At 58.4% G+C, this 15,957-nt stretch overlaps 2 protein-coding genes across 2 annotated transcripts; both read right to left on the bottom strand.

Annotated features, from left to right (window-relative positions):
• Nucleotides 1-3,418: 3,418 nt before the first annotated feature.
• TMED3 (transmembrane p24 trafficking protein 3) lies at nt 3,419-7,929 on the bottom strand. The gene is made up of 3 exons (XM_024200709.3): nt 7,751-7,929; nt 6,302-6,550; nt 3,419-5,418 (listed from the first exon to the last, which is right to left on the bottom strand). Exons 1-3 carry the CDS (start codon nt 7,898-7,900, stop codon nt 5,182-5,184), a joined length of 636 nt encoding a protein of 211 aa, XP_024056477.1. The 5' UTR covers nt 7,901-7,929; the 3' UTR covers nt 3,419-5,181.
• A 5,661-nt stretch (nt 7,930-13,590) lies between these two features.
• Nucleotides 13,591-15,159, bottom strand: ANKRD34C (ankyrin repeat domain 34C). Its single transcript, XM_024200733.1, has one exon. The coding sequence runs from the start codon at nt 15,157-15,159 to the stop codon at nt 13,591-13,593; it is 1,569 nt and encodes a 522-aa protein (XP_024056501.1).
• Nucleotides 15,160-15,957: the final 798 nt, after the last annotated feature.

Raw genomic sequence — 15,957 nt, 5'->3', positions numbered from 1 at the left:
ACACTGGGCAGGCCACGAGGCGCCCGTCCTGGGGAGGGGAGAGCAGGCTGCCTGGGTTCCTGCCATCGGTAGCGTGGGATTTGGGGCAGTGTCGGACCCACGGGGTGGTCAGGAGTGGGGTCTTTGCTGGGCTGGGCTGCCCCTGGAGCCGGGAGGTTCTGGACCCGGTTCCCTGTCCCCAGCACCCGGCAGGGCCTCACTCTGCTCCTGGGATGGACCCCAAGGGCCTGTCCCGGGGCGAGGGGCTGGAACACGGCCAGCTGGGGGCACAGCAGCGTGTGCGTCACCAGCTGGCTTTGCTGCATCTCCAGCCGGCACACCCAGTGCTCGCTGCTGGAGACCAGCTAATCCCGGGGGCCTTGGCAGAGATACCAGCAGGCAGAACCTTGCTCCTGGATCAGCGGCTCCGCCCGCTCTCTCCCCTTGTCCTTGCACCCCCGCTGCCCTGCTTGCCCCCGCTCCGCACAGGATGCAGGGTCAGGCTGAGTGAGTGGGAAGAGCCAGTCCCAGGCCATTAGCTCTGCCCAGCCCCCCTGGCCAGAATGTGTGTGTGAGAGCACCTTGCTGCAGGGCCAGGGAGGAGAGACCGGGACGGGCAGGGGAATGGGTCGGCCATGGCTCATGTAGCCTGCTGCTTCCCCAGAAGAGCTGATGGGTGCAAGGAGGTGAGATTAGCAAGCGAACCACCCCCCTTCCTGGTGCCTCTGCCCCATCCCCTGCCACCCAGGTGTCCAGGGAGCATGGGGACACGGATCCCAATCTCCTCAGGCTGACTCAGGACTGAGGCTTCTGCAGCACCTCGCTGGTGTTGGCTGCTGGGCCAGCAGGAGCCGGAGGGGGCACTCCTGGAGATGGGGATGTGGAGCCTGGGTCAGTGTAGGTTCAGGGGACGTGCTACCCTGGGATTCCCAGGTAGTCTTGGTACCTTCTTCCATCTGAACTTGGTGTCTTGATCGCCTGGTGTGATGCTGGCAGCCCAGCGCCAGCTCATGCCACGGTCCCCATGTCTCAGTGGGACTCCAAGTACGTAGCTGGGATCAGTCTGGCTCAGCTGGGTGTTCGTGTTGTTACAGTAGAGTGATAAGGGTGTGTTTGGTGTTCATACTATTGAATGCTGGTGAGTGGCAGCAGCATTAATCTCACTTCTAGCAGCTGGCTCCCATGTCGTAAGGGAAAACTTGAACCTTTGCATTGTGAGAACATCAGAACGGCCAGACTGGGTCAGACCAAAGGTCCCTCTAGCCCAGTGTCCTGTCTTCTGCCAATGCCGGGTGCCCCAGAGGGAACAGGGAATCATCTAGTGATCCATCCCCTGTCACCCATTCCCAGCTTCTGGCAAACAGAGACTAGGGACACCATCCTTGCCCAGCCTGGCTAATACCCATTGATGGACCTGTGACATTGCACTCTGTATGTTTTATGGAAATATGCTTATGAGTGTGAATATGATGTAACTGGAATATGCTGTATGCAAAAGGGCTCTTGTAAGGTATCATCACAAAGGTTATAACCTATCAAATATATTCCTCCTATTTGTATGTATCATTCTTGTATCTCAAGCTAGAAATATGAAGTATAACCTGATACTGGAATCCATCTTAAATCTGGTACTTTTCCATTTAGAAGGAGGGGTGGGGACCCAGAGAGACAAAAGAGTCCCGCCTTGTGCCAAAGCTATAAAAGGGGGTGGAACAGGACAAAGGGGCGGCCAGTCATGAGAGAGCCCCTGTTTTCCACCTAAGATGCCTGCTGGAACTAACAAGGACTGTACCAGGGGAAAGGATCGGGCCCAGACTAGGTAGGAGTCTAGTCTGTGAAAGAAGCTTATTGGAACATCTCTGAGAGTGAGATTTTACCTGTAATCAGTTTCTTAATGTATTAGGCTTAGACTTGTGTGTTTTTGCTTTATTTTGCCTGGTGACTTACTTTGTTCTGTCTATTATTACTTGAAACCACTTAAATCCTACTTTTTATACTTAACAAAATCACTTTTGTTTATTAATGAACCCAGAGTAAGTGATTAATACCTGGGGGAGTAAACAGGTGTGCATATCTCTCTATCAGTGTTATAGAGGGCGGACAATTTATGAGTTCCCCCCTCACACCTTCCAGTCCTTTGTTGTGGGGTTTCTCCATCTGCCTCCTGCTGAGAGGTGTGGGAAGCCTCTTCCCTCTGGGGCCTTGGTTGCTAGGTGTCCATATCCTGGTGACTGGACTTGCCATTGTGTTCTGGAATTTTCCATTGCTATGGGTCAGCACCAGCCAATCCTTTTTAATGACCCCAGTCAGCTCAGCCAGCTGGTTACACCCTCTCCCCATATCTCTTAGCCTGCCCAGCGAGCAAACCCAATCCTCCCACAGGTGGGGAGCCCTGCAATGTATAAGGGAAACCGAGGCACACATAGGACTCATAAAAATATCAAAAAATTCCAACTCCGTCACAGCCCATGATGACCCTCTTACCCCAGTACTGCACCTGCACCTCTGGGCCTCCTGAAATCAATGGGGCTCCTCCCCAGGAGAAAGGCAGCAAGATGGAGCCCAGAGCTGGGGCTTCCCGCTCTGTGCTCCAGGCTGGGATAGTCCTCCCAGTAGCCTACCATGTTTTGGGCCTCCCTGCTGCCATGTGGCACCACACCGGTGGGAGGGGTTTGCCCCCACCCAGCACATCTCTTCCACAGTATCTCAGCCCACCTTGGACCACTGGTGACATCTTAGGTCAGGCCACGTAGGCGTCACTCAGCCCTTCCAAGCATTTGACAGCAGCTCGAAGAGAAACGCTTCTGCTAGCCCCTTTGGGCGACGGCTGCCACGGGGCAAGTGAGCTGCCTGCGCGGGCGGCGTTCCCATGGCTTTCCCATGGAGCAGGGTCCGAGCCCCAAACCCTCGGCGAGGGAACTGACGAGGCAGGAGGCTCGCGAGTGGGTTATCAAACCTTCCCGCAGTAGCCAGGGGAGGAGAGGGTCAAAGCAGGCACGGCTCACACAAGGCCGGGGGTGAGCTGCAGGCCCAGGGAATGCAGAATTGGGCTAGAGAAGTGCGGCACTCTCCGTCCCATGGGTTCCCTCTGCTGCCCAGCCCCAGTAACGACAAGGCTCTGCTGCCTTTTACACCGTCACAAACCCACAGCAACGCTGCTCAAGTCAGGGGCCAGATGCTCAGCTGGTTTATTCAGCACAGCTTCAGGGGGTAGTCAAGGGAATTACGCTGATTTAACCCAGCTGTGGAGCTGGGGCCTGGAGCCAAGCAAGCTGGGACTCCGGCCAGGTGAGTGAAGGGGAGCAGGATGGGGCCGGCAGTTTCCAGAGCTCTGTGCTCCAGCGGCCAGCACAGGGGGTGCAGGGTGAGCTGCGAGTGACATGCAGCTGACGGGGGCCTTCAGGAACAGCTGTTGAACTGCCAAAGGAGGACGATGGAATCGGTAGGAAATGCATTTTATTTAAGGCTTCCTAGAACGTGGGTGTTACAAACAGTTAACAAAGGATGGGCTGACAGGGCAGTAGCTGTGCCCTGAGAGGAGAACAAGCGCTTTGACTGGCTGATTTGTATCGCACTGCCCAGCGCCTGGGGGACAGCGTGTCTAATCAGTGGTGAAAGAAAACTGCGGGCTCATGGGTTTATTGAGAAGTGGCAAAGGTTGCATCCAGTGGTGTCAGCCCAGCTGAGCAGGGTAATTGCAATTCCTAATTCCCCCCCCCCCTCCATTTGGGTGGCTTAGTGCAAAGCATTGTTTGACCAATACTAGTATTGTAACGGCTCTTGCACAACAGCCTGTGGTAGCAGCAGCTAATTTGTTGCTGGCAATGTGGGGTGTATTCAGGCATAGTGGTTCAGTCATGGGCCCCCTCCTGGGCCACGTGACTCCTGCTTTGTGTTCTGAAGAAATACCAGGACATTCGCCCAGGAGGCCTTGCTGTCTGAGCAGAGCAGGGCATCCCCTGGACTGTTCCCCGACGGGGGGACGGGGCTCGGCAGCCCTAGATTCACAGGACAGAAGGGACCAGGGATCCCCCAGGCTGCCCCTGAGTACAGCACGGGCCAGAGACCTGCCTCAGGTGCAGACCTTGGAGCAAAACATCCCATCTTGATTTCAAAATTGCCGGTGATGGAGCCTCCACCACAGTCCTGCCTGTTCTCTGCCTGTGGCACGTGACAGCCCAGTCTCCCGTGGGCTGTAATACATTGGTCTCATTTTGGGTGGGGGGCTAGCATGTGGTGCTGGTGGCCAGTGGTATACAGGAGGTCAGGCTGGTGATCGAATGGCCTCTTCTGGCCTTAACCTCTCTGACTCTCTGGGGCCACACGATCCCTTTTAGCACAAACAAACCTGGAGGGAGCCAAGAGCTGCCAATTTCTGCCACTTTTACTAAGCCTCTCGTGATATTTGGTGCTTCTCTGTAAGGCCCAGCTCCTGGAGTCCTGTGATTATGGGAGAATTTCAGCTTCCATTAAAAAGATGAGTAGGGTTTTTAGCCTCTCCGGTTGGCAGCAGGAGCCACAGCTCACGTAGCGTGCTCTGGCCTGGGCTGAGGGGGCTGCCTGACGAAAAGCAGATGCTTGGGCACACCGTAGGGTGAGTGGGGTTGCTCTGACTCCTACCTCGGTCCTGGCCACGCCGCCCACCTCGGTGAGCACGGATTGCAGCTCAGGTGAACTACTGCAGTTCAGCTTGTCTGTGCACCGGGACACGTCCGGTGCCCCTTTGTGACACGCTCCCCCATGCTGGCCTGGGACTCTGCTCTGTGCTGGGAGCAGTGACCCCACGTGGGCTCTGGGGTAGATCCTCTGGCTGCATGGTGTGGTTACACCTCGCAATGAAGATGCAACAGGGTTACAAACAAGAGTCAAACCATTGCAGTGAAACCGGCGCTAATCTTCCCTGGCCTAAGTCACAGCTCAGCTGCACAGAGAGCCCCTAACCCCTGCACCCCCATTGCTTCCCGGGGCCCCCAGAGAGAGGCTGCCGGCTATTAACAGCGTTCACTCCGTCAGAACTGCTGCTTGGGTGACTTTCCCATAAACCCCTTTCTGCTCCCAGTCCAGGTGTGCCGGGCCGGCCCCACTCGGTCCCTCGGCAGCACTCCACTGTGTGACCCATGAGCACCCCTCCTCTCCTCCCCAGCCCCACCCCACCCAACCCGCTGGCACACGGTGCCACGGCACAGGACCGACTCTGGCTTCCTAGGTGCTGACGGCCCCCGTGGTCGCTCTTGTCTCTGTAAAGAAGCTCTTGAGCAGCATCACTTGGGTGACGCTGACCACGAGGAGGAGGACGGTCTCCCCCACAGACCAGTAGGAGACGTGGTGGTTCAGCTCTTCTGCCCGGCTCCGGTCCTGAGCCTCCCGCAGCCGGTAATGAGTCTGGGAGTCGATCACTGTATTTAAAGCTTCGTGAATGGTGACACAAGCAGATTCCATCTGGGGAAACAAACACACCCTCCTTTGTACCTGCATCACTACACACAGCTGGGCCCGGCTGGGACAATCCCCACGTCTGCGGCTAGTCGCTATATTCTGATGAGGGAGTAAAATACCATCCCCCCGTGTCAGAGAGCGGCAGAGGCGTCACGGGACGGCCCAGGAGGAGCAGAGGAGCGAGTCTCTGGCTAGAGACCGTTCTACTTCTACCTGCAGGCCCAAGTTTTCCAAAGTGGTCTCTGATTTTGGGTGCCCAACCTGGGGTAGCTGGGGCCTGCTTTTGGAGGTGCTTAGCACCCAGATCTCTCCAGCTGGGGTCAGTGGGAGATGCAGGTGCTGATCGGGCTCAGCTGTGCAGGGCTGAGAACTGGAGGTACACACACACACACACCTATATTGTCAAGAGTGGCTTTGGCTTTGGGGGGGGTGTGTGTGTACGTACGTGGCTCACAATGCCTCTCTCTCTCCTTGGAGATAAACCCAAGCCAACACATGGACCCAAAGACCTCTCCCCCGGCCCCCAGCTCAGGGAAGGTTCTGCTCTGGATCTGAATTGTGTGGGTTGGGCCGGCCTGTCCTTTACCTGAGACTATGGTACATTCCCTTTTTCTAAGCCAGCTGCATTCTTCCCTTCTGCTGGAACAGGCGTTGCGTGACCCTGCACCACACAGTACCGTTACCCTGCGGCTGGAAGTTCTGCTTTTAGCTGAGAGCTAACGTGAGCCCAGGACAAGGACACACCAGGGCCTGACCGTTTCTTTCTCAACCCTGGCCACGCTTTATCGGCATCTAACCTCAGAAGCTCTGTGCTGCTCTACCACGAGAGAGAGTTACAAAACGGCCCCACTCCCATGCAACAGATGCATGCGGGAACCCGACAGACCTGTGTCAAGGCGGTGACCCTGTGGCTCATGTCCGGGAGAATCGGGGGCTCGTCTCCAACTTGAAAGTCAAAGTAGACAGTTTTGTGTGAAAAAGTGGAGAACTCGTTGCTGAAGCAAAACGTGTAGACGCCTGCGACCTCGGCTCGATGGGAAAAGCTGTCGTACTGCTTCTTAGCTTCTTTGTAAAGGGTCTTGCCGTTGGGATCTTCCACGTAGCAGTCCACATCGTAATGCCCCCCTGTAATCACCTATGGAGACAAAGCATGTCTGTCAGGGAGGGAGAATTCACCTCATGCCCCCCCGCCCCCCGGCCTGTCTCCAGACAGCTCCAAGCAGAGGATGGCACTGCCTGGATCTCACTCAGGCCAGGGCCTCTGGCTCCAGCCCCTGGCTTTGCATCCCGCCTTTTCTGTACAAAAGCCACCTGCAAACCTGTCCCTATGGCTGGTGTTGGGGCTGGCGCTGGCGCCTGACTGACAGGATCACACGGAATCCCTGAGGCTGGGGGAGATTTTGTAGCTTTCAGAAATATCCCAGTAGCCCTTGTCTGGCTTGGCAGCTCTGAGCTCAGAGGGGTGTTCTCCGGAGGGATCCCGAGTCCTGTACACAGAGCTCCCCGCCCGGGTGTTCACATAAAGGCTGGGATGTGACATAGTTAAAGTATGGCCCGGCCCAGGGAGCTTTTCTTTATCCGGCATTTCAGCGAACCGGGAATTCTATCAACTGCTCCCCCCGCCCCCCGTTTGGGGGGAGCGGAGCTCGGTTCTGGTCCGGTTCTGGTCCGGTTCTGCCCGGATCCGGCTGCCCGACGGGTGGCAAGTCCCAGACCAGCCCCTGATCTCTGGCACCAGCCGGAGCTGGCCGCTGGCAGGAGCCCGGGCCCGCCAGGGAGTCCGGCCAGACCCGGCAGCGACCCGGCGCGGGCAGACCCGGGGCAGCGGGTCCCAGTGGCCGGGCTGGGCCGGAGCGGAGCCGCTCTCCCTGGTGCTGCAGGCTCCGGCCCCGGCCCCTGGCGCGGCGCGGGGCCCCAGCGGGGAGGCGCCAGCCGGGGGCTCTGGGCGCAGTCGGGCCGGCGGGACCGGGCCAGAGAGAACCCGGCCGTGGCTGGGGCTTCTCCGCCGCGGAGCCCGGTCCCTCTGCGGGGACCCCCCCAGCTCCGACCGCGGCTCCCCCGGGCGCTCCCCGCCGGCAGCCGCTAGACCCGCCGGGTTCGGTGCCTCGCACGGGCCGAGCGGGGACCCCCCCGAGCCGGGCCGGGCCGAGCGGGGACCCCCCCGAGCCGGGCCGATCCGAGCGGGGACCTGGCACCCCCTCCCCCCATCCGATCCGATCCGAGCGGGGACCTGGCACCCCCTCCCCGCATCCGATCCGATCCGAGCGGGGACCCGGCACTCCCTCCCCCCATCCGAACCGGGCCGATCCGAGCGGGGACCCGGCCCCCCCGGTACCTGGAAGTCCAGCGTGAACTTGAGGCCGCGCTGCAGCGGCTCGTGGAAGCACTGCCGGGCGCTCTCGGGCAGCTCGAAGGTGAGCTCGGCGCCCCCGGCCCGGCCCGCCTGCAGCAGGCAGAGCAGCCAGCACAGCGCCCGGCCGCCCATCCCCGCCGCCGCCGGCCTCCGACGTGGCAGCGCAGCCGGGCGGGGAGCGCCGCTTCCGGGCCCCCAGCGCGCAGCCGTGCGCCCTCCCTCGGGGGGGGGCACAGCGGCGCCCAGCGGCCGCCCAGGGGGGTGCGCGGGGGGCCCGGCCGGGGCTGCGCGGGGGGGCTGCCCCGGAACGATGGACTGTGGGAGAGTGAAACCCAGGGAACCCATCAGAGCCAGTCACCCCAACCTGCCCCCCCCGAAATACACCCTCTAGAGTCGGGTCACTCCCCGGGGGAAAATCCAGTGGGAATTTCCCTGGTAGCTTCTGCGGAATCCTTCACTTCCCAGCAGGGCCGGATCCCTGCCGGGCACCGCTCCAGGCCGGGCACCGCGCGCCAGCCCCAAGGGGCCCCAGGCCCCCACCGGTGCGGAAAACTCTCCCCCTCCGCCTGGAATTGCTCCTGCCCCACGGGGCAAAGGACAGGCACCAGTGAGTACCCTGACACTGAAAGGGGGCCTCCCCGGCTCCATGCTCCCGGAGGCTGGGCTGCAACTGGCAGCTGCAGCGGGGCAGGGCCGGGGGGTGCTGGCACACCTTGCTGTTTGTCCTGCCGGCCTGCTGCCCTTTGCAGCCAGGCGAGGGCAGGGCACTGGAGCAAATGTGATCTGCCAGAGGAGTGAACGGGCCTCGCGTGGCCTGGATGACTCCCTCCCGCGTGGAAATGGTGCCGCCCTTCACTGCGAGGGGGTGAGGTGGGGGCAGACGGCAAGTGAGAACATTAAGCAAACAGCAAAGTCCTGCTGGGAATTCCCGAGACCCCGTGGAGTGGCTGTGCCCTGGGATGGGAACGGGTGAGAGTTGGTAACTGGCCCAGGTGGTCCATGGCTGTCTTCGGGCTAAAGGAACCATCTGCTCGGTTTGAACACTAATAGACGGGCAAGGACATAAGCTGATGAGACAGGCCAGAGCCCTCACCCCGCGCTTTAGGAAGGCGATGCCTCCACCCCCTTCCCTTCGGCCCGCAGGCCTGAGCCAAGCGCCGGGGAAGTCGGGGGAAAGACTCCCATCGACTTGGCTTGGCTTTGGGTTAGGCCTTCAGGCCGGTGGGCCTGGCCCAGGCTGCTGTGATGGGCAGCGACCCAGTGGGTATTGCAACAGCAGAGCTGCCACCTGCCTCGGCCCTTTGCTCCCTTGCCCACGCGCTGTGGGAAAGGCAGGGGCTCCGCAGGGCCAGGGGAGTTGGCTCGGTCAGGGGGACGGGGCGCGTGGGGGATGGAAGTGGCCCTGGGCATTGGGCAGGGGGTGCTTGGCCTTGGCGTCAGCACTGAGCCGCCAGCGCGGGGCTAGGGGGCGCGGTGCCTGTCCTGGCTCCAATGTCATTTTGCAGCCAACTCTAGATGGAAGCACCATGGGTGTCAAACCAGAGCTCTGGCCACCAGCCGTGGTGCCCTGGTACCTTCACAGGAGAGGAAGCGTTCGGAGTATCAGCCCTGATGCTCTCGCCAAATTACAGTGTGGATAATACACTCTGAGAGCAGCATTTGGCCCTGGGTCACTCTAAATCCCACCTGATGTTTCAGTTCAGTACAAAATTCTCCTTTGCAGCCTTAATTTACCTTAACTTCCCAGCTGTCCTACAGGATGAGTTCCACTGAATAACACTGAGCTGATTTCCTGGGGGAGGGGGAAGATGCCCCCCGCCCACCAGTGGCTAACTGGCCCTACAGGCATGTTTCATTTATAAACTCGGGGAAAGAGTGGTGTAGTTCAGAGGAATATTACACTGTTTATTAATGTGACAAGGTAATAAAGTCTAAACCATCACACAGTATCTTCCAACATCTCTGCACACGTGAACGCACACTTTAAAATGTGAACAAACAGCATTACAATATGTTATGCTAAAGGAGAACGTGTCCCATTTCCAATCCCAATGTACCTTACGCAGGAAGCTCAAAGCATATCTATCACCTGCATTCTGCAGGGCACCTTTGTCCTAAATCAGTGGCGAAGGACATTCACTGTCAGAAAAAAAAAAAAGCTATTGGAATATCTAGGAATGAACAGAAGTGGCGAACTATAGGCTTTAAATCTGCAGTCTAAAATATATTTCAACAGACACTTCATTCCAACAGGGAAAATATGCCTAAAGTTCCATAGAGAAGACATTTGACTTACAGTAGGTATAAACCTTAAGGCTCTAAAAATGTAAGCTCGCCTTTGATCTAATCAGCGTATTGAAATCTAAAATGCACTTTGAAAGAATGTTCTTGTGCAATTGAAACCACAGATCAAGGCTGCTTTGGGCAGGAACCTTGCAAGGTTTTGCAACAGTCTAGAGACCAGCTAGTGCACTGGGGAAGGTACGAGCATCACCAGGAGAGCTGCATGAGGGGATTAAATGAAATGTGTCATTTGGCTGGTCTGGGCGAGGACACACGGACATAGAGCCCGAGGTGGCAGTGAGCTGCGTGCCAGGAACCGCTGGGCTGGCAGCGGGAGTCAGGATATTGAGTTCATTACAGTAACTCCTCGCTTAACGTTGTCGCTATGTTCCTGAAAAATGCGACTTTAAGCGAAACAATGTTAAGTGAATCCAATTTCCCCATAAGAATTAATGTAAATAGGCGGGGTTAGGTTCCAGGGAAATTTTTTTCACCAGACAAAAAACTATATATGATATAGATAAACACACACTATACGTTTTAAACAAACAATTGAATACTGTTCACAGCAATGATGATTGTGAAGTTTGGTTGAAGTGGTGAAGTCAGAGGGTGGAAGAGGGTGGGATATTTCCCAGGGAATGCCTTACTGCTAAATGATGAACTAGCACTCGGCTGAGCCCTCAAGGGTTAACACGTTGTTAATGTAGCCTCACACTCTACAAGGCAGCACGACTAGAGGGAGGGGAGACAGCATAGCAGACAGAGACAGACACACACCTTGTGTGTGGGAGAGAGAGAGAGAGATGCACACTGCCCCTTTAAGTAAGCTGACCCACTCTTAAGTGCATTGTCTTTTTAAGTGGATCAGGAAGTTGAGACAGCAGCTGCTGCCCCAAGCTCTCTCTGTCTCTCTCCATCCGTGTCCCCTCCCTGCTCTATATGGAGAAGGGATAAGTGGGGTGCAGGAGCAGGGGGGAAGGGGGACACCCTGACATTAGTCCCCCCTCCCCCCGCACAGGAAGCAGGAGTCTCTGGGAGCAGCTCCAAGGCAGAGGGCAGGAGCAGCACATGGCAGTGGGGGGAGGGACAGCTGAACTGCCGATTGATAGTCTGTTGGGCGGCTGCAGCACAGGGTTCTTAGGGGAGCGGGGAGCTGATAGGGGGCTGTCAGTCCACCCTGGTTCCAAGCCCCCACCAGCTAGCTGCAAGGGGCTGCTCTTCCTGCAAGCAGTGGACAAACCAGGTGGCTGCCAAACAATGTTAGAAGGGAGCATTGCGCAACTTTAAACGAGCATGTTCCCTAATTGATCAGCAATGTAACAACGAAACAACGTTAACCGGGAGGACTTTAAGTGAGGAGTTCCTGTATCTAAGCCTGTGGCCATTCTCCACTCGAGACACGTGTTTAAGGGAGATGAACAATCCAAACCATCGAGCCCAGGGTTAGAATGCGATTTCGGGCTGGGTTTCCTCTCCAGCGGAGGTGCTGGTTGGGTGGGGGTTAGCTGAGGTTAGTAACAGCTTCAGCACCTACAGGCCAAACCAATCCACTCGCCCACCCATATCCACCCCAGTAGCAGATGGGGAGAAACACTTCCGGGAGCTGGGGAATGCAGAGCGCTGAGATGGGGTTACCTGCCCCCGGCTTTGCTGTCCTGACGTTGCAGCTGCCGTCTGGTATTTATTTTGGCCCCGATCCTGTAACGGGATGCCCGTGCAGAGCTGGCAGCAGAATGGGGGCCCAGCCGGCTGCATGGACTCTACCACATACACAGCTGTGTACCCACGGTCAAGGTCAAGGTCAAGGCTAGGAATAGGCCGCGTGGACAGCTCTCTGGGGCACTCCTTTTGTAGGGATGTCCCTGGCTGCCCCTCCCCCTGCAGCAGCACAGCTGCAGCTCCAGCCCCGCTCTGCACTAGCTCAGGTCTGTCCCTGCTACCCTCCCAGCTCAGCTTTTGGGCTGGGGGGCAAGGGCTGCCCCTAGGAAGATCCCAGACTTGGCTTCTGGTGCAGGGAAGGTAACTGCCAAACCAGTGTGACACCAGCTCCAGCCCCCACTCGGGGAGTGGATGGGAGTAGCTAGATCAGTAAAACACCCTGATCCTTGGCTGCAGGTGAAGAATTCACAGTGCAGCTCGGAGGGGTGGGGCTGTTGGCTTCAAGGCATCTTTACACTCCCCCAGGCCTGGACTGGCCTTGAACAGGCTGGTCCCGCAGCATGAGTTAGAGCAGCCTGAAGGCTGCTCCAGTTTGTGCTCCTTCCAGCGGCCCCAAGGGACTGTTGTGGCAGCTGGGGCTCAGCAGGGGGAGATCAGGAGCTGCTGTGCTGTCACCAGAGGATCCCCCTATTCTGGGTTGAACTGGCTTGAGGCCCCTTTGTGCCCTAGATGCAGCCGCAGTGAAGCCGAGGGTGAGGGCCTTGCTGCCTAGTCACCTGACCCTGACCCTGCAGCCCCTCACTCGCCTCCCTGCAGCTGGCCGGGGAACCCAGCGAGGGGCTCCCCACTGCCTCCCGTGTGAAGAGCGGTGGGGGGCTGTGTGCTGTCGGGGGGGCCCTTTGGGGCCCGGGGTCGGATGGCCCCAGGGTAGGAATCCTCTGAGCCTCACGGATGTGAACAGAGCCAGCAGCATGTGACTTAAATGGCCAGTCACCTCCCCCGAGCGGAGCAAGCGGCTGAATTCACCATGTGCCCTCGGCCCGATACATGGGCCCTGCTCTGCTAAGCACTGGCCTGGGCCCCCGCCCTTCCCACGAGCCAGAGATGGGGACCGCTGCCCCCCCCCCCCCCCCCCGCCAGGCAGCGCCCACAGCAGAGCATCCCACCAAGCAATGGGATGGCCTGGCCGCCTGAAGGTGCCGGGCCAAACTCCTCCAGATGCAGTCCCGTTGGTTGCACTGGAGTGTCACCAGGACCGGCTCTGCTCCGTTCTCTGGCCTGTTAAAGTGCTAGAATTTCTGGGAAGCAGAGAGAATTGTGTCCCTTCTCCGGCTCAGGGCAGGTGTCGGGGGGCTCGGCTCTTCCTCCTCCTGGCAGCAGGAAGCTCCGCTCGGTTTCTGTAGGCACTTGAGACGTACACCAGCCCCCCAGGCACTGGCGATCCCAGGACTGTCTCCGTGTGGGTAGGAAAGACACGAGATTAAGGACAAAGAACTGGAGATTGAAGGAATGGTGCTCATGTGCCTTGGGGAGAAGTCTCGTGTGTCGCACACTACCGTCCTCTACAATCAACCCTTCGCCAGATTCATCCTGGGAACAAACCCCAGACCTGGGGGCAGTAGCAGAGAAACACTTTTAGTACTTGGTGCTGATTCCCCGGTTTGTACCTGGTGGTGTCTCCACAGCTGGGCAACGGGAGTGTTAAATGCTCCTGGCTTGGCCCCGGTGCCCAGCCCCCCAAGGTGCAAGGCTGTGGGAATCAGACCCTGCTCTGCCCCTCCTGGAGCAGGGGGTGCCAGGCACAGGGACCCCACTGTGCGGAGCACGAGAGAGCAGGGACTTTGCACGTGTTTATGGAAAATCCACTGAAATACAAACTACTGGGCCACTATTTCCTCAAAATTGGAGAGTTGTTTCATCTGCTCAGCCTGCATGGAGTGTCTCCGAAGCAGCTTCTTTTTGGCTCGCCAGTCAGCCCTTCTCGGCGAACTCGGAGCAGCGGGTGCTAGGGGTTTGAAGCCCGCAGCGAGCGGGGAAGACGGTTTGCTGTTAGAGCCGATGTCGGGAATTGGCGGGTTGGGGTTTACATTCAAAGGAGGCAAATGCCCTGGTCTTGTATGAGAAATGTGATCGAGCAGGAGAGTCCCAGAGCCCCGTCTTTCCAGCAAACTGGGCGGCCTGCGACGAACCGTCCCAGGAGAAGTGCTGGGAGCGCTGTCCAGGGATTCCCGGGAGCTGTTGAACAACGCCAAATGGGAACCGGTGAGCTGTTTTCTCTCCAAAAGCACCTTCCCCGAATCAGCCAGAACGGAGCTGGAGTCGCAGTAGAGCTGTGAATCCGAATCGTAATGCGCCGTGCCCAGCCTTCTCCGGTGCAGGGTGTCTTTGCAGGGTGTGGTCTCCGGCTCAGCGGGGACCGCGTTCCTCCTGGCTGCGCGCTGAGCAAGGGGCTGAGCTTTCTCATAGGATGGTTTCCTGGCTCCTGGCACAGAAGTTGGTGGGATCTTCGGAGCCTGGTCGTCCACCAAAGGGAAGAGAGGCAGGTCTCTGCTCTTACTGCTGCAGTTCCTGGGGAAGGAACCCTTTCTGGAGAGCGATAAGTCACTGATGCCCAGGATGATTTCATCATCTGCACACACCTTGGCCTCGGCTGCATGGGCGCCGGAGGCTAGAACAGAAGGTGCAACCAAGCCCCATGGTTCTGACTGCAGCCTCTTCAGCTGTGGCAAACGGGCTCTTTTGGGATTGCAGGATTTCCTGGTAGGAGACCAGGGCTCGTGAAGGGCCTTGGCCGGCTGGCAGCCGCTGGCAGGCGCGGAGTGGAAGCGGAAGAAGGGCTCTTCCTTCGCAGCCGCTGAAGTGGACGCTTTCAGTTCACTCTCCGAAGGCGTCATGCCCAGGCCCGGGCCCTGCCTCTCCCGCAGCTCTGGCGAGGGCGGGACGTGGAGGTATTGTTGGGTAGCTTTGGTACCTGCCGAGGACTTGTCCATAGTTATAATGATCACCTCCTTCCCCTTGGCTTTGCAGGCTTCCAGGAGACGTTTGAGCGCGTCCTTGTCATCTGCGTTGACAGCGTAAACCAGAGCAGATGCGCCCGAGTGATCTTCTAGGCTCGGGTCTGCTCCGTTCTCCAGCAGCAGAGAAACGACCTCTTCCCCGGCCCCTTGGAGGCAGGCGTGCATCAGGGCTGTCCTGCCGGATGTGTCCTGGATGTTGGGATCAGCCCTGTTAGCCAGCAAGTACTTCACCATCCGGGCTTTGCTTGTGCTCTGCTGGTCCACGTGCTCAGTGAGGCAGGCCACCATGAGAGCGGTCTCTCCCTTCCCGTTGCTTTCATTAATGTAGGCCCCACCTTCCAGCAAGAGTCTGGCCAGCCGGAGTCTGCCCAGCCACACCGCCTTGAGCAGGGAATTCCCGTCCGGCCGCAGCTCCGGCGCTTCATCCATCGCAGCGGCCAGTGTCTATTGGCTGGGAAAGGCAAAGGCAGCTGGCACCTGTTAAAGCAACAGAGAAATCCGCATCAGCCCCTGCTCTCAAAGGCCTGGCTCGGTGATCGGCTCTGTTCCCCGGCTTCCCAGTGCATGTCCCACTGGCTTCGGGCAGCTCCTTTCAGCTCTCCGCAGGGCAGGGGCTGGTCTGTGCAGCTCCCCGCACCGGGCGGGCCCCTGGCCAAGAACAGCCAAGCTGAGATGGAGAAACTGGAGGCTTTATGCTCTCATTTGTTCTCCATTGAAAACCGGGGCTGTTAAAAGGTTGGAACTTTCCGCTGGTTTGGAGTGAGCTTTAGTCACACCCCGTGAGATTTTTCACAAGTGACTTTCAATGGGCCCGTGCTCCCGAAAGCCCTGGGTGAAGCCCAGTGAGAGTCAATGCGATTTGCGCTCCTAAATCCTCTAGGTGCTTGTGAAAATCTCTCCCGTCACTCAGACGCTCAGCAATTGGGGTCACTTTGATTGCCTACCATGGCTTTGGTTCAGTCCCCGAAACGCCTGGATCCCATGGGGATGGGCCCTGGAGAAGAACTGGAGCCTGATGGGCAAACTCGTGTGGTTCTCTGCAGCGTGGTCTCCTCCCTGTCCGCACAGATGGGTTTGGTCGGCCTTGCCTCGGCCCCTTTCTCACTGCTAGTCACGCTCCGGCCCTTGGCTCATGCTGGCCCGCTGGGCACTGTGCTTCCTCTCCTGTTCGCTCAGCCCATGTGAAGAGTCTCAGGCCTTAGCTCATTGCTCACTGCTGCCCCGCGC

This window comes from Terrapene carolina, unplaced genomic scaffold, assembly GCF_002925995.2.
Source record: "Terrapene carolina triunguis isolate 2854851 unplaced genomic scaffold, T_m_triunguis-2.0 Scaffold67, whole genome shotgun sequence".
Classification (NCBI taxonomy): domain Eukaryota; kingdom Metazoa; phylum Chordata; order Testudines; family Emydidae; genus Terrapene; species Terrapene triunguis.
The sequence above is the reverse complement of the archived record's forward strand: the minus strand, read 5'-3'. Positions and strand labels throughout refer to the sequence as shown.